Below are 26,351 nucleotides of genomic sequence, written 5' to 3'. Positions count from 1 at the left end.
CGACTGGTTACAAGTTATCAAAAAGAAGAGGGGTGGGGGTGACCCCCATGGACTTCCCCTATATATCATTTGATTTGTTTTAATGTCCCATTCAAGAATATATATGGTTTAGGGGTGGGGATCTCGACCGTTTCCAAGTTCTCAAACAGGAGGGGGTGGAGGTGACCCCAGGGGACTCGCCTTTTATTTCATTTGATTTGTTTTGTTGTCACATACAAGAATATATATGGTTTCAGGGTTGGGATCTTGACCGTTTACAAGTTTTCAAAAAGTAGAGGGGTGGGGGTGAACCCGGGGACTCCCCAAATATTTCATTTGATTTGTTTTATTGTCCCATACAAGAATATATATGGTTAAGGGGTGGAGATCTCAACCGTTTACAAGATAAAAGCACATTCTCAAATTGAAAGGGGGTGGGGGTAAGAATATATATGGTTTAGGGAGACTTAACAAGTAAAACTGTGAGCTACTGCTCACTGATGATACCCCCGCCAAAATATTGTTAAAGCGTTTTCATGTTATTGTGCTGACACTGTTTGACAGCCGCCCGCCATACATCACCATTTTAATAACCGATATTTCCTTCGAAAATCCGGTTAAAAATTGTCATAACAGGGCAATGATGATGGTGGTCAAATGTGGCTAAATTTGACCCAGTAGTTACAGAGATGAAGATTTTTGTAAAGGTTACGTCGACGACGATGGACGATGTATGACAGATGTCAAATGATGATAAAGCTAACTTAGCCCATTCGGCCAGGTGATCCAAACTAGAGGCTCTCAAGAGCCTGTGTCGCTCACCTGTATTTACTGATGCTTTGGAAATCATGTAAAATAAGGTTAAAATCACAATTAATAGTATTAGATATTAAAATGATATCTAAGATAATAACAAAAAACTGCAAAATTTTTGTAAAATTACTAACTCAGGGGCAGCAACCCAACAATGGGTTGTCGGATTCGTCTGAAAATTTCAGGGCAGATAAATCTAAATCTGCTTAACATTTTTGCCACCTGTCAGATTTGCTCTTAATGCTTTAGTTTCAGAGATATAAACCAAAAACTGCATTTTACCCCTATGTTCTATTTTTAACCAAGTCGGCCACGATGGTTGGAAGGCGTGGTCATCGGACAAATTTTTTAATCTAGATACCCTAATAATGATTATGGCCAAGTATGGTTAAATTTGTCTCAGTAGTTTCAGAGAAGAAGATTTTTGTAAAAGATTACAAAAATTTACGAAAAATTGTTAAAAATTGACTATAAAGGGCAATAACTCCTAAAGGGGTCGACTGACAATTTTGGATCTTACTTTGCCGAACATTATTGCTGTTTACAGTTTATCTCTATCTATAATAATATTCAAGATAATAACCAATAAAATGCTCCGCAGGGCGCAGCTTGATACGACCGCAGAGGTCGAACCCTGAACAGTTGGGGCAAGTATGGACACAACATTAAAGCTTGATACAGCTCTGAATTTGGATTGTGATTAAATATTTGACACAGCATAGGTTTCTGACACAGAATGAATGTGGTCTAAGAACTTAAAAATTTTAAATTGGACATTCACCTATTATGGTCCAATATCTAAAATCTAAATACATGGTTAGATTCAGCATATCAAAGAACCCCAAGAATTCAATTTTTGATGAAATCAAACAAAGTTTAATTTGGACCCTTTTGACCTCAATGTGGACAAAGTTGATAACGGGGCCCAAAAATCAAAAATCTAAATACATGGTTAGATTCAGCATATCAAAGAACCCCATATATTCAATTTTTGTTGAAATCAAACAAAGTTTAATTTTGGACCCCGATTTGGACCAACTTGAAAACTGGGCCCATAATCAAAAATCTAAATACATGGTTAGATTCAGCATATCAAAGAACCCCATATATTCAATTTTTGTTGAAATCAAACAAAGTTTAATTTTGGACCCCGATTTGGACCAACTTGAAAACTGGGCCCATAATCAAAAATCTAAATACATGGTTAGATTCAGCATATCAAAGAACCCCATATATTCAATTTTTGTTGAAATCAAACAAAGTTTAATTTTGGACCCCGATTTTGACCAACTTGAAAACTGAGCCCATAATCAAAAATCTAAATACATGTTCAGATTCAGCATATCAAAGAACCCTAAAAATTCAATTTTTGTTAAAATCAAACTAAAAGTTTAATTTTGGACCCTTTGGACCTTAATGTAGACCAATTTGAAAACGGAACCAAAAATTAAGAATCTAAATACACGGTTAGATTCGGCATATCAAAGAACCCCAATAATTCAATTTTTGATGAAATCAAACAAAGTTAAATTTTGGACCCTTTGGATCTCAATGTGGCCAAAAATCCAAAAACTTAATACACGGTTAGATTCAGCATATTAAAGAACCCCAAGAATTCAAAAATAAAACCCCATTGAAATTGATCAAGAAATAAGCAATTTATACGAAGTATCTTCTTTTGCACAATACTGTGCAATTGAATATTTCTTGCTATTGCGCAATACTGTACAATTGACAATTTCTTGCTATTGCGCAATATTGTGCTATTAGATATTTCTTGCTATTGCGCAATACTGTGCAATTGAAGATTTCTTGCTATTGCGCAATACTGTGCAATTGAAGATTTCTTGCTATTGTGCAATACTGTGCAATTGAAAATTTCTTGCTATTGCACAATACTTATATAATAATTTACACATCCTGTTTGGTGTGTATCTCCTACCATATCATTATTATTTGCTTTTAAATATAAATCAGAAATAACCAACTTAAAATGGAAAATTTAAAAAAAAAAAAAAAAAATCCCCCCCCCCCAAATTTTTTGAACCCCCTTATGATTCATCACCCCCAAACTCAATCCCAGCCTTCCCTTTGTGGTATGGTACCTTGCAGTACAATTTCAGAGAGATCCATACACTTGAACACAAGTTATTGTCATGAAACTAGAAAAATGCTTGTTTTTTGCCCCTTTTTTGGCCCCTAATTCCTAAAATTTTGAGGCAATTACCCCCAAAATCAATTACAGCCTTCCCTTTGTGATATGGAACCTTGTGGTACAATGTCAGAGAGATCCATACACTTACACACAAGTTATTGTCTGGAAGTTACAAAAATGCTTATTTTTGGCCCCTTTTTGGCCCCTAATTCCTTAACTGTTGGTACCATAACCCCCAAAATCAATCCCAACCTTCCTTTCGTGGTATTGAACCTTATGGTAAAATTTCATGGAGATCCATTCACTTAAACTAAAGTTAGAGTGCGAAAACCAATGTGTCTTCGGACGACGACGACGACGACGACGACGACGACGACGACGCCAACGTCATACCAATATACGACCAAAAAATTTTTAATTTTTGCGGTCGTATAAAAACTGCAAAATTTCATTAAAATTACCAATTCAGGGGTAGCAACCAAACAACAGTTTGTCAGATTTGTCTGAAAATTTCAGGGCAGATAGATCTTGACCTGATAATCAGTTTTACCCTGTCAGATTTACTCTAAATTCTTTGGTTTCAGAGATATAAGCCAAAATCTACATTTTACCCCTATGTTTTATTTTTAGCCATGGCGGCCATCTTGGTTGGTTGGCGGGGTCATCGGACACATTTTTTAAACTAGATACCCTAATGATGATTGTGGCCAAGTTTGGTTAAATTTGGCCCAGTGGTTTCGGAGGAGAAGATTTTTGTAAAAAGCTAACGACGACGGACGACGACGACGGACGCCAAGTGATGAGAAAAGCTCACTTGGCCCTTAGGGCCAGGTGAGCTAAAGGAAATACAGATATCAAGTAGGCAGTTAGTATAAAAATACTACACATAAAGCTATAGAACATATAGAACATGACCCATTGTCTAATATAATTGGAGATAGGATTCATAATATGGTGGATTGCCCGGTATGAAAATACCTTGTTTCTCATGACAAAGGATAGAAAAAACAATAGCATAAAAGAACAACAAAGTCACTGAAAATACAACACAGAAAACTACAGAAACAACAACAAAACTCCACTTTAAAAGGTTTGAGGCTTGTTCTCTGAAAAAATTAGAAGTTACTACTCTTTTCATAATACCTAACATGTTGTTAAAGATAAATTGAAGTGAAATTCACAACGAAAATGTTGTCTCAATTAAATGGAAATTTTCATTTGACATCATTAACACACTTATTCTAAAATGGTTGTTAACTTCTATGTCATTTGGTCTCTGGTGGATTGTTGTCTCATTGTCAAATATACCACATCTTCTTATCTTTATGCCTACTCACAATGATAAAAGATTAATGTCTTCAACTTATTGGTATTTTTTTTAATTGGTTCATTGGCAGAACGACCCTCTAGTAAAGGGGTCATTAAACGAAAGTACTGGAATATTGTCAAACTAGGAAATATAAATACTGTTAATTCAGATAGCATTGCGTGCATTTATTATTGCAATTTTTGAAGAGGGAACAAAAGTGCAAGATTAATTATTGCCATTTCGGGAAATCTGCATAAGATAAATGTATCGGATATCAGAATACGAGTTCTTTTCATTGCGATACCCAACCAGATGTATTTTTTGCATTAATAGAAACCTCGCAATAAATTCTGAATTTACAGTACTCCATCGTTTAGTGATGCTGGAAGTGCAACATAAAATTGGAAAGTTCACAAATTTATGTAAAATAGTTATAATTTCGTTTGTCGATAAGTTCATTTCTTAACCTGTTCCTAATGTCAACCTTCTAGATGTAAATCAATTTATGTAGCTGGCCTCACTGTATCTGTGGTATCTCATCAAACTTGTCTTGACAATAGACATGAAAAATGCAATCCACATTATCCCAAAATGGAAATTTTCCAGTGAGTGGACATAATCCTTATAGAAAAACGTGAAACAAAAAAGATAATGTCTGTTTTATTTCCAAATTGAGGTAAGAGATTACAAAATTGAGGAGATTTAAAAAAATGGCATTAATAAAAATCTAACAAATATGAACCAAATATTTACAGGAAATTGAAATTAATTAGGAATATAGTTAGGCAAAATGTAAGTAAAAAAAGAACATGCAAAAGTCATCTGCACAGAGAAAACTAACTACTATTTTTGAAATGAAAAGTCCCATAGCAATAATTAGACATCAAAAATAGATCAACCAGCTCAATATGTTGAATACAAAGAAAACTGAAGATAACAAGCATTCTGTGAGTATTGCATGGCAATACATAGTTCCCTACCGGTTAAAAATTCATTGCATTGGAACAAAATTCAAATTTGATCTATAACTTGTCATGGTGTAAACTATATAACAAATATCAAGTCAATATCTTCAAGCATGACGAAAAAAAGTGTTGAAAACTGAATATTTAGTGAATGTTTTAAGTCCATGGACCATAACTCTGCACAAAATCATCAGACCAGAACAATTCGAACTTGATCTGTAACTTGTCATGATAAAACTATATACCAATTTTCAAATCAATATCTTCAAGCATGACGAAAAAAAGTGCGGAAAACTTATTATTTGAGTGAATTTTCTGAATCCAAGGACCATAACTCTGCACGAAATCATCAGACGAAAACAATACACCAAATATCAAATCAATATCTTCAAGAATGAATGGAATTATACAACAGTTACATATGGTGTATAATTAGAGATAATAGAATTAATGCATTAGTGTAACATTTAATTACATGGGATAGCTCTTCAACTTCGTTCTTTGCTCACTGTAGATTTGGTTCCCGTTTGATTCGTGCCTCATGGATGAGACTTATGTAGACGATCCGCGCGTAGTATTTTGCATCCTCAAAAGCTTTAATAGCTCGATTGAAGGAAATGTTTTGCCTTGTTACAAAAAAAAAAGTATGTGTTACTGCACAAAATTGTGAAAAGATAAAACATTTTCTTCAATCTTGTAAAAGTGTAAATTGTATCCATCATACTAAAATACACAACACTACAGTTAAACTACTTCAGGTATATTAAAGGGGTTGTATATTAAGACAAGATTGAATGGGTATACTCTTTGAATCACTTGTTACAATGTAATAGAGCCATCAACATTTGGTTTAGATATTTCCAAGTTGTATTTGTTTGGAGTTTGTTTTTTGCTTTTGTTTTTAAATAAATTGCTATTAATAACATGAAAATCACACCAGGCACTATAACAACTGTTCCCCATGATTAACAAACAGCCTAGATGGTGTAAAAACTTGGCTACAATACAAAAATACTAACTGAAACATCTGTCCTATTTCTTCTTCTGGAAAGGATTCAGTTTTTTCATGAGAGTTTGAACTTTTCCTTCCTTCTCCTCTTTAACTTCCTCGTGTGGGGTGTATTTCTTCACACCAACTGTTTTAATGATTTCCTCCAAACATTTAGCACCTCTATCAACATTTATCAAAGCTTGGACCAGAACACGTATAGTTGGCCGGACTCCCTGGTCTTCTCTCCATTGAAATAATATATCTTTACATTGTGCCACTAAATCCCGCCCATTGTTATGCTGTATAATATCTATTGATGTTATAGGTAATCCTAATTCTATACCCAGTTGGAAGGATACTACACCTATAACTTGTGCCAGTTTATCTAGTATTTCATCTGTTGGAATTAAATCCATGTATTCTTCATTGATAACTGCAATAACAATAACAATGGTATGTATCATTAAGACACAGTGCCTTACTCATTGAACCTTGAAACCAGGGTCAAAATCGTAATTTCGCATATAATTTAAAGTTCACCCCACAATGAATATGCGTAATTAGTCTTGACATGACAACAACTTTATGCCAAACTGCATTTATCAAAACTTTAACCTGAGAACAAACTAATTTCACACTATCACATTTTTATGTTCAGTGTACCATAAAATCAGGGCCATCACTATTATTTTGAAATATAGTTTTTAGGTTTACATCAAAATGAACATGTGTACTAAGTGTGTCTAAGTGTCAACTTGATGTGACCAAAACTTCATTGTTACTACCAAAACATCACTGCACGCTCAAAAACACAACCAATCTCTGTAAGAGACGATCAAATAACATATGTGCGCTCAAGAAATCACAGCAGTCTAGATCAAAGGATGCATGTTACAGGTTACTAATAAAAGAATGCATGTTACTGGTTATAGATCAAAGAATGCATGTTATTTGTTATAGATCAAAGAATGCATGTTATTTGTTACAGATCAAAGAATGCATGTTATTGGTTATAGATCAAAGAATGCATGTTATTGGTTATAGATCAAAGAATGCATGTTATTGGTTATAGATCAAAGAATGCATGTTATTGGTTATAGATCAAAGAATGCATGTTATTTGTTACAGATCAAAGAATGCATGTTATTGGTTTTAGATCAAAGAATTCACGTTACTGGTTATAGATCAAAGAATGCATGTTATTTGTTATAGATCAAAGAATGCATGTTATTGGTTATAGATCAAAGAATGCATGTTATTGGTTATAGATCAAAGAATGCATGTTATTGGTTATAGATCAAAGAATGCATGTTATTTGTTACAGATCAAAGAATGCATGTTATTGGTTTAAGATCAAAGAATGCATGTTACTGGTTATAGATCAAAGAATGCATGTTATTGGTTATAGATCAAAGAATGCATGTTATTGGTTATAGATCAAAGAATGCATGTTATTGGTTATAGATCAAAGAATGCATGTTATTTGTTACAGATCAAAGAATGCATGTTATTGGTTACAGATCAAAGAATGCATGCTATTGGTTATAGATCAAAGAATGCATGTTATTTGTTACAGATAAAAAAAATGCATGTTACTGGTTACAAATCAAATAATGCATCCTACTTGTTACAGATCAAAGAATGGAAGGTACTGGATGCATGTGACTGGTTACAGAACAAATGATGCATTTTACTGGTTATGGATTAAAAGAATGATGCAACTGTCGATAATGTTGATACGATATTCCCGGGCTTGTATTTCCTATCATGATTTTTTTGATAGAGGGTTGCTGCTCACAAGGAAGCTATTAAACCAAATGTTCCAAGTGGTGAAGTTGAAATCATTCCTTCCCAAGTTTTACGGACCCCATCACGAGTTGGTTGTCCGTTATATAATATCCGTTTCACAGATGATAACAGATATATTCCTAATGTCATAATTACAATCCCCTTTTCCCGAATGTGACCTACAGTATAAGAATTATAACCGGGTTTGTATTAATATGAGCAACACAAGGGATGCAACATGTGAAGCAGGATCTGCTTACCCTTTGGGAGCACCCGAGATCATTCCCAATTTTCAGTAGGATTCGTGTTGCTCAGCCATTAGTTTTCTATGTTCGGGTACTATTGTGTCAGTTGGTCTTTTTTTTTTCATCCATAGTTTTATCAGTTTATTTTCGACTTATCTAAGATCTGAGAATGCATGTTACTAGTTATAAACCCAAAAATGTATACAAATAGTTCCAGATCAAAGAATGCATCCTGCTTGTTACAGATCTGATCAAAGAATGCAAGGTACTGGTTGCAGATCAAAGAATGTATGTTACTGGTTACAATTCACGGAATACTTTATGTATAAAACACATGCTGGTCCACATAATGATCAAAGTATATACGTGTGTATAAATAGTTTTCATCTTAACAGTATCAAGACTAAATTATATCTTGGCTTCATTGATAATCATGACAAGAGATTTTTTAAATACATACCACAATGACCTTTTCTGATTCTTTTTACCTACAAAATATTTTGTAATTAATACAAAAATAAAGACTTTTGCTCATAATATAAGAATAAATTCTGGACATATATTTCATATCTTATATTTCATTAATAATTTTCAAGGAAACCAACATGTTCTAAAAGAGAGGCAGAAGATACCAAATGGACATAAAGGCTCATAAGTCCAAATATTTCTTTTTTTTTGTAACACTGATCTTGAACTTTGGACTTATAGGCGACTTACTGGTTCATGTGTTGTCTCTCTACGTAAGTTTCACTCACATCAGCACGGGAAACCAACAGGAACGATTTTCAAAACAATCATCAAATATATTCTATTATTAGTCAGTGGTCTTTAACTTAAGTCTAGTGATCAACATGCTACTATATGTCTTATCTCAAATTTTCATTCCAATCAAGCAAAGGGAACTTAAGTTACTCTCCGGAAACCAATTTTACATAAAACTTATTTTCTATATCAGTGACCTTAAACTTTATCTATTAATTACAAAATTAATAATCTGTTTTTGTTCTTTTCCAATGACTTCTTTCAGTAAACCTTTTGTTCAAATAATATGCAAGGGAAACACAAGTGTTCATCCTGAAACCATTTCTTTTTACACAGATTTTAAAATGTACTGAACAACGGTCCTGTAACGTTTAGAAGAACGTACAGAAATCAAGATGAACATATACCCCCCATTATTTTGTGGAGCATAACTAGAGGCTCTCAAGAGCCTGTGTCACTCACCTCTATCTACTGTGGTTTTGGAAATCATGTAAAATAAGGTTACAATTATAATAAATAGTATCAGATACCCTAAAAATGACTGAGGCCAAGTTTGGTTTAATTCGGATCAGTAGTTAAATTTAAAGCATGTCATCCCATTGTAGTCTTACAATAATTACTGAAGACCCCTTATCATTATTTAAATTAGTTTTCAAATTGACTTTAAAGGGCAATAACTCCTGAAGGGGTCAATTGACAATTTTGATCATGTTGACTTATTTGTAGTGCTTACTTTGCTGACCATTTGAAATTGGTTTTTTTTCCAATTTTCCAATAGACTTCTATAGTAAACCCCTATGTTCTATTTTTAGCCGTGACCGCCATGTTGGTTGGATGAAAAAAAAAAGATACCCTATTGTGGCTTAGTTTAATTCTATTTGGCCCATTAGATTCAGTGCAGAAGATTTCTGAAAAGATTATAAAAATTTAAGAAAAATTGTGAAAAATTGACTTTAAAGGGCAATAACTGCTGAAGGGGTCAATTGACAATTTTGATCATGTTGACTATTTGTAGAGCTTAATTTGCTGAACATTTTTGTTGTTTATAGTTTATCTCTATCTATTATAATATTCAAGATATTAACCAAAAAAACTAAAATTTCATTAAAATCACCAATTCGGGGGCAGCAACCCAACAACTGGTTGTCTGATGCGTCTGAAAATTCCAGGGTAGATAGATCTTGACCTGATAAACATTTTTAACCGGTCATGATTTGCTCTAAATGCTTTAGTTTCAGATATATAAGCCAAAATGCATTTTACTCCCCATTTTCTATTTTTAGCCATGGTGGCCATCTTGGTTGATTGGCAGGGTCATCAGATACATTTTTGTGGAGTCTTCGACTTTAGTCGAAAAAGTGAGACATAGCGATCCTACATTCCGTCGGCGGCGTCCACAAATATTCACTCTGTGGTTAAAGTTTTTGAAATTTTAATAACTTTCTTAAACTATCCTGGATTTCTACCAAACTTGGACAGAAGCTTGTTTATGATCATAAGATAGTATCCAGAAGTTAATTTTGTTAAAATAAAATTCCATTTTTTCCGTATTTTACTTATAAATGGACTTAGTTTTTCTGCCGGTAAATATTACATTCACTCTGTGGTTAAAGTTTTTAAAATTTTAAAAACTTTCTTAAACTATCCTGGGTTTGTACCAAACTTGGACAGAAGCTTGTTTATGATCATAAGATAGTATCTAGAAGTAAATTTTGTAAAAAAATAAATCCATTTTTTCCTTATTTTACTTTTAAATGGACTTAAATTTTCTGCAAGGAAACAACATATTTACTCTGTGGTAAAAGTTTTTAAAATTTTAATAACTTACTTATACTATTTTGGATTTGTACCAAACTTGGACAGAAGCTTGCTTATGATCAAAAGCTAGTATCTAGAAGGAAATTTTGTAAAAAAATAAATCCATTTTTTCCGTATTTTACTTTTAAATGGACTTAGATTTTCTGCCAGGAAACAACATATTCACTCTGTGGTTAAAGTTTTTAAAATTTTAATAACTTTCTTATACTATTTTGGATTTGAACCAAACTTGGACAAAAGCTTGTTTATGATCAAATGCTAGTATCTAGAAGGAAATTTTGTTTTCTTCCAGTTAACATTACATTCAGTCTGCAGTTAAAGTTTTTAAACATTTATTAGATTCATAAACTCTCCTGGATTTTTACCAAACTTGGACAGAAGCTTCTTACAATCAGAAGATAGTATCAAGAGGAATATTTTTATTGATTTACTTCCTCATTTTTGTTGAGCCTGCGATTAACAGAAAAGTAGGCGAGACACTGGGTTCAGCGGAACCCTTACGAATTTTTAAAATTAGATACCCTAAGGATGATTTAGGGCAAGTTTGGTTAAATGTGGCTCAGCAGTTTCAGATGAGAACATTTTTGTAAAAGTTAACGGACGACGATGGACGACGGACGAAAAATGAAGAGAAGAGCTCACTTGGCACATTGGGCCAAGTGAGCTAAAAGGGAACTTTATAGCCAAAATCCTATTCACCATAAAAGTTAAGGCGTTAATCAGTAGATAAATTATGAGTTTGTTTGGTTACCTCTCATTCATCAATTTTAAATGAACACACTCCACCACTGAGCAGTATTACAGTACCTACGCCCTACTTTTAGACTGTATATTTAGTATTTTAAAGTCATTCTGATAATAAGGTGCACAGTTTTATCTGCTTTCGAAATCTTTCTGTTTGAACCTGTCTTAGTTTTCTTTCTACAACAAGAAACTACATGTACCATATACCGGTTTCCAATTTGCATTTAACGTTGCATTCGTGCGGTGTCCAGGGTGACCTTTTTCATATTTTGTATTTATCTTGCACTTTTTATATTATGAGGATGAGCCAATCAGGTGGGTGAGTGTGTTCGTATGTTTAATCGTATTGTATTTATGCATGTTTGGTGGAAGGTTAACCTTCTTGAAGTAAGTCCTGTCACGGTGATGAGGCTTGGGGAACTGAATAGGCAAATGCTCACATTTAATCTGTGCCGATACAGTGTGATAAATGTCCACCTTTACACAATAATTCATGGTGGTGCTCCTAATGAAAGGAGGCTTATATGTAGCATACATATCTATAATATTGACATCGGTAACAGATTCGATCCGGGACTTGTTAATTACTGGTAACATTAATTAAGTGGTTAAAAAGGGCCTGGAATGAGTTATTTTTTTAGTCAACAGCATTGACGTATATTAGTTATATTTAAAATTTAATTCTTTGATATCTCGTTTAAACGTCATGCAGGCTAACAAATGGGACCTCGTTATTTAGTAGTATGTGAACAAATGAGGAATGTAACTATCGAATCTTCCACAATTTGATGAAGAAAATTAAATTTATTTTTGTCTTATTGTATTAGAAAAAGTGTACAGGCAGAATGATTACAAACAACAAGCATTCTGAAAGTACTGCATGGCAATACATAGTCCCCGTACCATTAAAACACATATCTACAGACAGGATGATAACAAAAACAAGTATTCTGAGAGTACTATATGGCAATACATAGTCCCCGTACCATTAAAACACATATCTACAGACAGGATGATAACAAAAACAAGCATTCTGAAAGTACTAAATGGCAATACATAGTCCCCGTACCATTAAAACACATATCTACAGACAGGATGATAACAAAAACAAGTATTCTGGAAGTACTAAATGGCAATACATAGTCCCCGTACCATTAAAACACATATCTACAGACAGGATGATAACAAAAACAAGCATTCTGAAAGTACTGCATGGCAATACATAGTCCCCGTACCATAAGTACACATATCTATAAACCGGATGATAACAAAAACAAGTATTCTGAAAGTACTGCATGGCAATACATAGTCCCTGTACCATTAAAACACATATCTACAGACAGGATGATAACAAAAACAAGTATTCTGAGAGTACTATATGGCAATATATAGTCCTCGTTCCATTCAAACATATATCTTCAGGCAGGGTGATAACTAAAACAAGTATTCTGAGAGTACTATGTGGCAATATATAGTCCTCGTTCCATTCAAACACATATCTACAGACAGGATGATAACAAAAACAAGTATTCTGAGAGTACTATATGGCAATATATAGTCCTCATTCCATTCAAACACATATCTACAGACAGGATGATAACAAAAACAAGTATTCTGAGAGTACTATATGGCAATATACAGTCCTCGTTCCATTCAAACACATATCTACAGGCAGGGTGACAACAAAAACAAGTATTCTGAGAGTACTATATGGCAATACATAGTCCTCGTACCATTAAAACACATATCTACAGACAGGGTGATAACAACAACAAATATTCTGAAAGTACTGCATGGCAATACATAGTCCCCGTACCATTAAAACACATATCTACAGACAGGGTGAGAACAACAACAAATATTCTGAAAGTACTGCATGGCAATACATAGTCCCCGTACCATTAAAACACATATCTACAGGCATGGTGATATCAAAAACGAGCATTCTGAAAGTAGTAAATGGCAATACTTAGTCCCTACCGGTTGATAATTAGTACTGCATGGCAATATATAGTTCCCTACCGTTTAATAATTAGTACTGCATCGGAATACATAAAGTGCCCTACCGGTTAATAATTAGTACTGCATGGCAATGGATAGTCCCCTACCGTTTAATAATAAGAACTGCATGGCAAAACATAGTCCCCTATCGGTTAATAATTATTACTGCATGGCAATACATAGTCCCCTACTGTTACTAATTAGTACTGCTTGGCAATACAGTCCCATACTGTTTAATACTTAGTACTGCATTGCAATACATAGTCCCCTACCGTTTAATAATTAGTACTGCATGGTAATACATAGTCCCATACTGTTTATTAATTAGTACTGCATGGGAATACACAGTCCCCTACCGTTTAATAATTAGTACTGCATGGCAATACATAGACCCATACTGTTTAATAAATATTACAGCATGGTAATATATAGCTCCCTATGGGTTAATAATTAGTACTGCATGGCAATAGATAGTCCCCTACCGTTTAATAATAAGAACTGCATGGCAAAACATAGTCCCCTATAGGTTAATAATTATTACTGCATGGCAATATATATTCCCCTTCTGTTTACTAATTAGTACTGCTTGGCAATACAGTACATAGTCCCATACTGTTTAATAATTAGTACTCCATGGCAATACATAGTCCCCTACCGTTTAATAATTAGTACTGCATAGCAATATATAGCCCCCTACTTGTTAATAATTAGTACTACATGGCAATACATAGTCCCCTACTGTTTAATAATTAGTACTGCATGTCAATACATAGTCCCCTACCGTTTAATAATTAGTATTGCATGGCAATACATAGTCCTCTATTGGTAAATAATAAGTACTGCATGGTAATACATAGTCTCCTACCGTCTAATAATTAGTAATGCTTGGTATTTATAATCCCCTACCGATTAAAAATTAGTACTGCATGGCAATACATAGTCCCCTATCGGTAAATAATTAGTACTACATGGCAAAACATAGTCCCCTACTGTTTAATAATTAGTAATGCATGGCAATACAATTAGTCCCCAACCAGTTAACAAACATATCTACATGCCGGATGATTACAAAAACAAGCAATCTGAGATTACTGCATGGGAATACATAGTCCTCGATCAAGATCAGTTAATAATTAGTACTACATGGCAATACATAGTCCCCTACTGTTTAATAAATAGTACTGCATGGGAATACATAGTCCACTACCGGTTAATAATTAGTACTGCATGGCATTACATTGTCCACTACCAGTTGATGAAAATATATACAGGTAGGATGATTACAAAAACAAGCATCCTGAGAGTATTGTATGGTATTAAATAGTCGCCTACCCGTTAATAAACATATTTTCAGGCAGGATGATATCAAAAACAAGCATTCTGAGAGTACTGCATGGCAATACATAGTCCCCTACCGATTAAGAAAAAATATATCTACAGGCAGGATGATTACAAAAACAATCAGTCTGAGAGTACTGCATTGTAATACATAGTCCCCTATCGGTTAATAAATAGTACTTCATGGCAATATATAGTCCCCTACCGTTTAATAATTAGTACTGCATCGGAATACATATAGTCCCCTACCGTTTAATAATAAGAACTGCATGGCAAAACATAGTCCCCTATCGGTTAATAATTATTACTGCATGGCAATACATAGTCCCCTACTGTTAAATAATTAGTACTGCTTGGCAATACATAGTCCCATACTGTTTAATAATTAGTACTGCATGGCAATACATAGTCCCCTACCGTTTAATAATTAGTACTGCATAGCAATATATAGCCCCCTACCTGTTAATAATTAGTAATGTATGATAATACATAGTCCCTTACCGTTTATTGATTAGTAATGCATGGCAATACATAGTCCCCTATCGGTAAATAATTAGTACTGCATGACAATACATAACCCCCTATCCGTAAATAATTAGTATTGCATGGCAATATATAGTCCCCTTCCGTTAAATAATTAGTACTACATGGCAATACATAGTTCCCTACCGTTTAATAATTAGTAATGCATGGCAATACAATTAGTCCCCAACTGGTTAACAAACATATCTTCATGCAGGATGATTACAAAAACAAGCAATTTGAGAGTACTGCATGGGAATACATAGTCCTCGATCAAGATCAGTTAATAATTAGTACTACATGGCAATACATAGTCCCCTACTGTTTAATAAATAGTACTGCATGGGAATACATAGTCCACTACTGTTTAATAATTAGTACTGCATGGCATTACACTGTCCACTACCGGTTAATGAAAATATATACAGGCAGGATGATTACAAAAACAAGCATTCTAAGAGTATTGCATGGCATTACATAGTCGCCTACCCGTTAATAAACATATTTTCAGGCAGGATGATATCAAAAACAAGCATTCTGAGAGTACTGCATGGCAATACATAGTCCCCTACTGATTAAGAAAAAACATATCTACAGGCAGGATGATTACAGAAACAATTAGTCTGAGAGAACTGCATTGTAATACATAGTCCACTATCGGTTAATAATTAGTACTGCATGGCAATACATAGTCCCCTACTGTTTAACAACTAGTTCTGCATGGGAATACATAGTCCACTACCGGTTAATAATTAGTATTGCATGGCAATACATAGTCCACTACCGGTTAATAATTAGTACTGCATGGCAATACATAGTCCCCTACTGTTTAACAACTAGTTCTGCATGGGAATACATAGTCCACTACCGGTTAATAATTAGTATTGCATGGCAATACATAGTCCACTACCAGTTAGTAGTTAATACTACATGGCAATACATAGTCCCCTACCAGTTAGTAGTTAATACTACATGGCAATACATAGTCCCCTACCAGTTAGTAGTTAATACTACATGGCAATACATAGTCCCCTACCAGTTAGTAGTTAATACTACATGGCAATACATAGTCCCCTACCAGTTAGTAGTTAATACTACATGGCAATACATAGTCTCCTACCAGATAATAATAAGTACTGCATTGCAATACATAGTCCTCTACTGTTTAACAACTAGTTCTGCATGGGAATACATAGTCCACTACCGGTTAATAATTAGTATTGCATGGCAATACATAGTCCTCTACCAGTTAGTAGTTAATACTACATGGCAATACATAGTCCCCTACCAGTTAGTAGTTAATACTACATGGCAATACATAGTCCCCTACCAGTTAGTAGTTAATACTACATGGCAATACATAGTCTCCTACCAGTTAGTAGTTAATACTACATGGCAATACATAGTCCCCTACCAGTTAGTAGTTAATACTACATGGCAATACATAGTCTCCTACCAGTTAGTAGTTAATACTACATGGCAATACATAGTCCCCTACCAGTTAGTAGTTAATACTACATGGCAATACATAGTCTCCTACCAGTTAGTAGTTAATACTACATGGCAATACATAGTCTCCTACCAGTTAGTAGTTAATACTACATGGCAATACATAGTCCCCTACCAGTTAGTAGTTAATACTACATGGCAATACATAGTCTCCTACCAGTTAGTAGTTAATACTACATGGCAATACATAGTCCCCTACCAGTTAGTAGTTAATACTACATGGCAATACATAGTCCCCTACCAGTTAGTAGTTAATACTACATGGCAATACATAGTCCCCTACCAGTTAGTAGTTAATACTACATGGCAATACATAGTCTCCTACCAGTTAGTAGTTAATACTACATGGCAATACATAGTCTCCTACCAGTTAGTAGTTAATACTACATGGCAATACATAGTCCCCTACCAGTTAGTAGTTAATACTACATGGCAATACATAGTCCCCTACCAGTTAGTAGTTAATACTACATGGCAATACATAGTCCCCTACCAGTTAGTAGTTAATACTACATGGCAATACATAGTCCCCTACCAGTTAGTAGTTAATACTACATGGCAATACATAGTCTCCTACCAGTTAGTAGTTAATACTACATGGCAATACATAGTCTCCTACCAGTTAGTAGTTAATACTACATGGCAATACATAGTCTCCTACCAGTTAGTAGTTAATACTACATGGCAATACATAGTCTCCTACCAGTTAGTAGTTAATACTACATGGCAATACATAGTCCCCTACCAGTTAGTAGTTAATACTACATGGCAATACATAGTCTCCTACCAGTTAGTAGTTAATACTACATGGCAATACATAGTCCCCTACCAGTTAGTAGTTAATACTACATGGCAATACATAGTCTCCTACCAGTTAGTAGTTAATACTACATGGCAATACATAGTCCCCTACCAGTTAGTAGTTAATACTACATGGCAATACATAGTCCCCTACCAGTTAGTAGTTAATACTACATGGCAATACATAGTCTCCTACCAGTTAGTAGTTAATACTACATGGCAATACATAGTCTCCTACCAGTTAGTAGTTAATACTACATGGCAATACATAGTCCCCTACCAGTTAGTAGTTAATACTACATGGCAATACATAGTCCCCTACCAGTTAGTAGTTAATACTACATGGCAATACATAGTCCCCTACCAGTTAGTAGTTAATACTACATGGCAATACATAGTCCCCTACCAGTTAGTAGTTAATACTACATGGCAATACATAGTCTCCTACCAGTTAGTAGTTAATACTACATGGCAATACATAGTCTCCTACCAGTTAGTAGTTAATACTACATGGCAATACATAGTCCCCTACCAGTTAGTAGTTAATACTACATGGCAATACATAGTCCCCTACCAGTTAGTAGTTAATACTACATGGCAATACATAGTCCCCTACCAGTTAGTAGTTAATACTACATGGCAATACATAGTCTCCTACCAGTTAGTAGTTAATACTACATGGCAATACATAGTCCCCTACCAGTTAGTAGTTAATACTACATGGCAATACATAGTCCCCTACCAGTTAGTAGTTAATACTACATGGCAATACATAGTCCCCTACCAGTTAGTAGTTAATACTACATGGCAATACATAGTCCCCTACCAGTTAGTAGTTAATACTACATGGCAATACATAGTCCCCTACCAGTTAGTAGTTAATACTACATGGCAATACATAGTCTCCTACCAGTTAGTAGTTAATACTACATGGCAATACATAGTCTCCTACCAGTTAGTAGTTAATACTACATGGCAATACATAGTCCCCTACCAGTTAGTAGTTAATACTACATGGCAATACATAGTCTCCTACCAGTTAGTAGTTAATACTACATGGCAATACATAGTCTCCTACCAGTTAGTAGTTAATACTACATGGCAATACATAGTCCCCTACCAGATAATAATAAGTACTGCATTGCAATACATAGTCCCCTACCAGTTAGTAGTTAATACTACATGGCAATACATAGTCTCCTACCAGTTAGTAGTTAATACTACATGGCAATACATAGTCCCCTACCAGATAATAATAAGTACTGCATTGCAATACATAGTCCCCTACCAGTTAGTAGTTAATACTACATGGCAATACATAGTCTCCTACCAGTTAGTAGTTAATACTACATGGCAATACATAGTCCCCTACCAGTTAGTAGTTAATACTACATGGCAATACATAGTCCCCTACCAGTTAGTAGTTAATACTACATGGCAATACATAGTCCCCTACCAGTTAGTAGTTAATACTACATGGCAATACATAGTCTCCTACCAGTTAGTAGTTAATACTACATGGCAATACATAGTCTCCTACCAGTTAGTAGTTAATACTACATGGCAATACATAGTCCCCTACCAGTTAGTAGTTAATACTACATGGCAATACATAGTCCCCTACCAGTTAGTAGTTAATACTACATGGCAATACATAGTCTCCTACCAGTTAGTAGTTAATACTACATGGCAATACATAGTCCCCTACCAGTTAGTAGTTAATACTACATGGCAATACATAGTCTCCTACCAGTTAGTAGTTAATACTACATGGCAATACATAGTCTCCTACCAGTTAGTAGTTAATACTACATGGCAATACATAGTCTCCTACCAGTTAGTAGTTAATACTACATGGCAATACATAGTCTCCTACCAGTTAGTAGTTAATACTACATGGCAATACATAGTCCCCTACCAGATAATAATAAGTACTGCATTGCAATACATAGTCCTCTACCGCATAATATTTATTACAGCATGGGAATACGTAGTCCCCTACTGTTAAAAAAAACATTATACTTGAACTATAACTTGTCATGGTGAAAACTATATAACAAAATATTAAATTAATATCTACAAGCATAACGGAAAAGAGTGTGGAAAACTGATTATTTGTGTGAATTTTCCAAGGAACAGACCTGTGCAAAATAAATCATCAGACCGGAACAAAATTTGAACTTAAGCTGTAACTGGTCATGATAAAACTATATACCAAATATCAAATCAATATCTTTAAGCATGAATAAAAAGTGTGGAAAACTTATTTGCTGGACTGACGAATGGACAGACAGATTGCAAACCAAAAGTCCCCTTCGACTTCGTCGGTAGGGGACTTATAATCATTAGGAATTGGAACATAGAATAAAAGGGCGTAATACTGAAAAATACATCTTTTAAACCTTTTTGCATTATTTGAAATGTTAAGTTCATGGGGGTGAGCAATCTAAAAGGTGTAACGTTAAATTAACAGGTACAATTTTACGGCAACAAAAAATTTAAAGACAACGTCAAGGTCGTATCACATATTTAAGGTAAACTTATATACTAATGTCATTGATTCCACACTAATTGATATCTAATATAGTGTGGCACAAACCTCAAGCGTGAAACTTGTTCTGACCAATAATGTTTGAAAATAATATCTTATGCAAGACATTTAATACATGTAACCAACCCATATAAAAAAAAACATAAAATGTTGACATATTGAATAGAAACAAATGAAATAGATTATCCGAAGAAAAAAAAAAACGAAACCTATTCCTTAGCATCAATTATCAATAGAATTGACATAGTTTTGTAATGCGGATAGTTTTATTATTATATTTGCAATTCAAGGAACACTTATTATACCTCTTCCTTAAGTTATAAATGTACAATACATAATTTGATAAATCCAGTTTATTGGACTAGTTTACCTGGCACAGTGTGTGGGTAGTCAAATCCATATCTTGTAAAGCTTTTGCTATGTTACTGAATCTTCCTGAATACTTTTCTCTCCAGGCGACTAGTACTCTATACTTAACAATGTCGACAAATTCATAATCAGATCTGAGTTTTCCCCATTCGTGTAAAGTAATACCAAGATGTATAGCCAACTCTCTTATTAAGGTTTCCTCACATCGTGATGAAAATCGTTGAAGTTCAATATCACTTGGAATCTGATTTAAGGCATCTTCTTGTAAACCTAAATTTGAATAAATTGCTACATAATGCAAATACGGTAAACAATAACCCTTACAAGTTGCATTTTGTAAATACAGCTGTTTCACAAACCATGCCTCTTTATGGGAGATATATAATATTCATAGATAAATTGATTTGTTTATGTACTGGTTCCCAGATATGATCTCTATGTTTCATCTCATAGAGACATAACGTGGGAATGTTACCAGTATAAATTAAAAAATATAGCAGCAGCCTTGAATTCAATGGGAGACCAAAAGTGGAGGTAGGGGTAGTACAGAATTTAAGTACAATTTTAACATGTTTACACTCTTAGAAGTTCGGGGCATATAAATGTTGAAAAAATGCCACACATCCCTATATTTTGACCATTGAAAAAAATAGTAGTGCATATGAGCTTTCCATTCTAGGATATAATTTTTTCGAAACTTCATAGTAAAAGTTGTACAGTGTTAGCCATAAAAGGAGTTCCTATTGGAAATTGCATTGTCAATATTTACAGAAATGCAACCGACAATAACATTTATATTATGTATGATCTATCATATGTTATTCTATCTGTGGTACAAGTGTACAGAAAGTATGAATGTTTGACCTGAATATCCATATCACGAAATATTAGTCAATGGTTGTCCTATATGTGGAGCAAATACACAGAACGTATGAACGTTTGACCTGAATATCCATGAAATGTTAGTCCTTGGTTGTCCTATCTGTGGTGCAAATACAAAGAGGTATGACCTGAATACCCATGACATATTAGTTACTGTTTGTCCGATTTGTGGAGCAATTTCATTGAAAATATGAACGTTTGACCTGAATACCCATAAAATAGTAGTCAATGATTGTCCTATCTGTGGAGCAAATACACAGAAAGTTTGAACGTTTGACCTGAACACCCATGAAATAGTAGTCATTCGGTGTCCTATCTGTGGGACAAATACACAGAAAGTATGACTGTTAGACCTGAATACCGTTATTTTGGTTGTAGTTTTTTGGTTTATTTGGCGCTTTCAATGAAAGTGCCAAAATTAAACACACGAAAATAAATCAAACATTAAAAATTGAAACGCCAAAATCGTGTACCGGTATGACAATATCGTAATGTTAATTGTTGGGGAAAATATTTTATGTTTTTATATCTTCCGTATATTTCCTACAATTCTATACATAGCCAAATCTGCAAATAAATACTTGGTATAATTTGACAACAACACTATATAATGTTAACCTAAATGTCAATTTTCTGAAATTGTTAAGAAAACACAACATGAATTTTTATTCACACATGTCATAAATATGCCAGGCTTTTGCTGATTAGATGCCATTATTGGTAATTAGAATATCAAAACTCCTTGTAATTCTTTATCTTCAATTAATTAAGATGTACTGCCAGAGGCATTAGGATTAAAATTTAAATCCTTGATCGTCAATAGATTAACATGTACTGCAATAGAGATGATTATAAAATTTATGTCATATGATATTTGTAAAAACTAAATAATCTATTTAAAAAGTGATTTTAATGTTTAAGATTTTATTTCATATTTTCTTTCAGGTTTGAACCCCGATATACGGAATTATTGGCGATTGCATCCGTATCCGATTCCTTCATTAAGTTAACTTTGTCGTGTTTCTAGTTTGAAAATTCAATGAGATTTTGTCAATAAATGGGAAAATAAAGGCAAATATGAATGAGCTTGCTCACTACTCTTGTTCCAAAATTAAACATATCAATTGGATGAAACACCAAAATTACACACACCAAAATAAAACACATGCCTTTCGAGAGAAAACCGCCAAAATATCCCGACGCCAAAATTTCCCAATTTACGGTACCCATTAAATAATAGTCTATAGTTGTCCTATCTGTGGAGCAAATACACAGAAAGTTTGGACTTTTGACCTGAATACCCATGAAATAGTAGTCACTGGTTGTCCTGCCTGTGGTGCAAATACACAGAAAGTATGAATGTTTTACCTGAAAACCCATGAAATATTAGTCATTATTTGTTCCATCTGTGGTGCAAATACACAGAAAGTATTCTTTTTTTCAAAAATATAATAAAAAGTATGGGTCACCGTACTATTTTTCAAGCTACCAGCCAAGCAAAATTGTCAAAACTTGCAGAGACTGTTCATATATATAAAAAAAATTGTAAATAAAAAGAAATCTATGAGATAGAATTTTGAAATAAAATTTGAGGAGATAGGTTTTGAAATATGCTTTAGAATTCTTCGACTGTTTTATAAATTTTTCGGGGCCTTTTATAGCTGACTGTGCGGTATGAGCTTTGTTCATTGTTCATTGTACAGTGACCTATAGTTGTTAATTTCTGTGTCATTTGGTCTCTTGTGGAGAGTTGTCTCATTGGCAATCATACCACATCTTCTTTTTTATATTTATGAAACTAAAAGGTAAAAATAGTGTCACTGAACTTGCTTTCTTGCTACAAGTAAAATTTCTAAATTTCTCATTCCATTATGAAAAATTAACTCTTTGAGTTATTTTCCCTTAAATGACTCAAATTGACAATTTGATTCGAATAACTAACCCAAACATTTGATATCAGATAAATCAGTCTAAGTAATGCAACAAGTCATTTATTTTTCTTTATTCCAATATACAGTAAAACCAATTATTTGCAAATATGTTTAAAATTTGTAGATTCAAGCAAATAACCAAACATATTGATTACCACTATATACATAAAGATGGCAGTTAATCTACAGTACCTTAAAGGGGTCTGTAATTAAGACATACTAGTTTTTGTACCTTTTCAAACTGTACAAAATAACTACTTTACCTACAAATTCATGCCATATATTTTTTTTAAATGTAATTTCATCCCCCTCCTTATACATAAAATATCAAGAAATAAATTTGGAAGATGCTTGCAAAAATGTGCAAGTTATCCACTGTCCTAAATAAGGACTCTGATTTCCAATTTAGAATCCGTTACATCTGCTTGGACACTCGACTGAGGGGTCAGTGTATTCTATTCTGCTTCAGATGCCTCAATATTGTTTGCACACAGAAGTAAGGGGCCAGGGTATGATATTTTACTTCAAATCCTTTAATATATTGTGGATACACACCAGAAGGGTCATTACATTTTATCCTGCTATAGATCCCTTAACATTGCTTGCACTTAGAAATGAAGGGTCAGGTTAAGTTATTCTGTTTCAAATCTTTGATATTGCTTGGACATAGAACTGAAGGGTCAGGATATGTTATTCTGCTCCAGATCCCTTGACATTGCTTAGACATAGAACTGAAGGGCGAAGGATATATCATTCTGCTTCAGATCCCTTGACATTGCTTGGACATAGAAGTGAGGGGTCAGGATATGTTATTCTGCTTCAGATCACTTGACATTGCTTGGACATAGAAGTGAGGGGTCAGGATATGTTATTCTGCTCCAGATCCCTTGACATTGCTTGGACATAGAAGTGAGGGGTCAGGATATGTTATTCTGCTTCAGATCTCTTGACATTGCTTGGGCATAGAACTGAAGGATCAGGATATGTTATTCTACTTCTGATCCCTTGACATTGCTTGGACATAGAACTGAAGGGTCAGGATATGTTACTCTGCTTCAGATCCCTTGATATTGCTTGGACATAGAACTGAAGGGTCAGGATATGTTACTCTGCTTCAGATCCCTGGACATTGCTTGGACATAGAACTGAAGGGTCAGGATATGTTACTCTGCTTCAGATCCCTGGACACTGAGGGGTCAAGATCTCTTGACATTGCTTGGACATAGAAGTGAGGGGTCATGAAATGTTATTCTGCTTCAGATCCCTTGACATTGCTTGGACATAGAAGTGAGGGGTCATGAAATGTTATTCTGCTTCGGATCCCTTGACATTGCTTGGACATAGAAGTGAAGGGTCAGGATATGTTATTCTGCTTCAGATCACTTGACATTGCTTGGACATAGAACTGAGGGGTCAGGATATGTCATTCTGCTTCAGATCTCTTGACATTGCTTTGACATAGAACTGAGGGGTCAGAATATGTTATTCTGCTTCAGATCTCTTGACACTGCTTGGACATAGAACTGAGGGGTCAGGATATGTTATTCTGCTTCAGATCTCTTGGCATTGCTTGGACATAGAACTGAGAGGTCAGGATATGTTATTCTGCTTCAGATCTCTTGGCATTGCTTGGACATAGAACTGAGGGGTCAGGATATGTTACTCTGCTTCAGATCCCTTGACATTGCTTGGACATAGAACTGAAGGGTCAGGATAAGTCATTCTGCTTCAGATCAGTTGACATTGCTTGGACATAGAACTGAAGGGTCAGGATATGTCATTCTGCTTCAGATCCCTTGACATTGCTTGGACATAGAACTGAGGGGTCAGGATATGTTACTCTGCTTCAGATCCATTGACATTGCTTGGACATAGAACTGAAGGGTCAGGATAAGTCATTCTGCTTCAGATCAGTTGACATTGCTTGGACATAGAACTGAAGGGTCAGGATATGTCATTCTGCTTCAGATCCCTTGACATTGCTTGGACATAGAACTGAGGGGTCAGGATATGTCATTCTGCTTCAGATCCCTTGACATTGCTTGGACATAGAACTGAAGGGTCAGGATATGTCATTCTGCTTCAGATCCCTTGACATTGCTTGGACATAGAACTGAGGGGTCAGGATATGTCATTCTGCTTCAGATTCACTCAAATGGCTTGGGCCAGTCACAAGTCACCAAAGTTTCATGAAAACTACTTAAACTACAATCTATCGATACCTCTATCTTGGCATTGCACAAGGTCATGTTTTTCTCTGACTGTTTATGACGTCTTTACACTAAATCCATTGGATGTTGGATGTGTACGGATTGATAATTTAGTCTTAGATGCATGATTTTTTTTATTAGTTGTTAGTGGCTTTGAACTAGCTGTCAGTAACTGCGAGTACTCTCAGATCTGTACTTAGTATTTTTTTGTTGTTTGGATGTACAAGTACCTGACAACGTCCACTTTAATTGTAGTATTTGTATTTTTATCCATCTGATGAGTTAAGACTCTTTCAACTGATTTTTATAGTTCGTTCTTATGTTGTACTGTTACACCACTGTCCTAGGTTAGGGGAAGGGTTGGAATCCCGCTAACATGTTTAACCCAGCCACATTCTGTTTGTATGTGCCTGTCCCAAGTCAGGAGCCTGTAATTCAGTGGTTGTCGTTTGTTTATGTGTTACATATTTGTTTTTCCTTCATTTTTTGTACATAAATTAGGCCGTTAGTTTTCTTCCGTTTGAATTGATTTACATTGTCATTTCGAGGCTTTTATAGCTGACTGTGCGGTGTGGGCTTTGCTCATTGTTGAAGGCCATACGGTGACCTATAGTTGTTAATTTCTGTGTCATTTGGTCTCTTGTGGAGAGTTGTCTCATTGGCAATCA

The 26,351-nt window shown here is 34.6% G+C and overlaps 1 protein-coding gene across 1 annotated transcript in view; it reads right to left on the bottom strand.

Moving 5' to 3' along the window:
• The window catches only part of LOC127705234 (uncharacterized), a 210,047-nt gene that overhangs the window by 69,941 nt on the left and 113,755 nt on the right, over positions 1-26,351 (bottom strand). Inside the window, exons 10-12 of the mRNA XM_052209559.1 lie at positions 20,662-20,930; positions 8,706-8,733; positions 3,200-6,645 (exon numbers count right to left, since the gene is read on the bottom strand). Of these exons, the coding sequence (XP_052065519.1) occupies positions 6,254-6,645; positions 8,706-8,733; positions 20,662-20,930 (689 nt within the window). The 3' untranslated portion in view covers positions 3,200-6,253. The remainder of the gene's footprint in view (positions 1-3,199; positions 6,646-8,705; positions 8,734-20,661; positions 20,931-26,351) is intronic.

The sequence above is a fragment of the Mytilus californianus genome, unplaced genomic scaffold (genome assembly GCF_021869535.1).
Source record: "Mytilus californianus isolate M0D057914Y unplaced genomic scaffold, xbMytCali1.0.p SCAF_6, whole genome shotgun sequence".
Lineage (NCBI taxonomy): Eukaryota > Metazoa > Mollusca > Bivalvia > Mytilida > Mytilidae > Mytilus > Mytilus californianus.
This window is presented reverse-complemented; position numbering and strand designations above follow the sequence as displayed.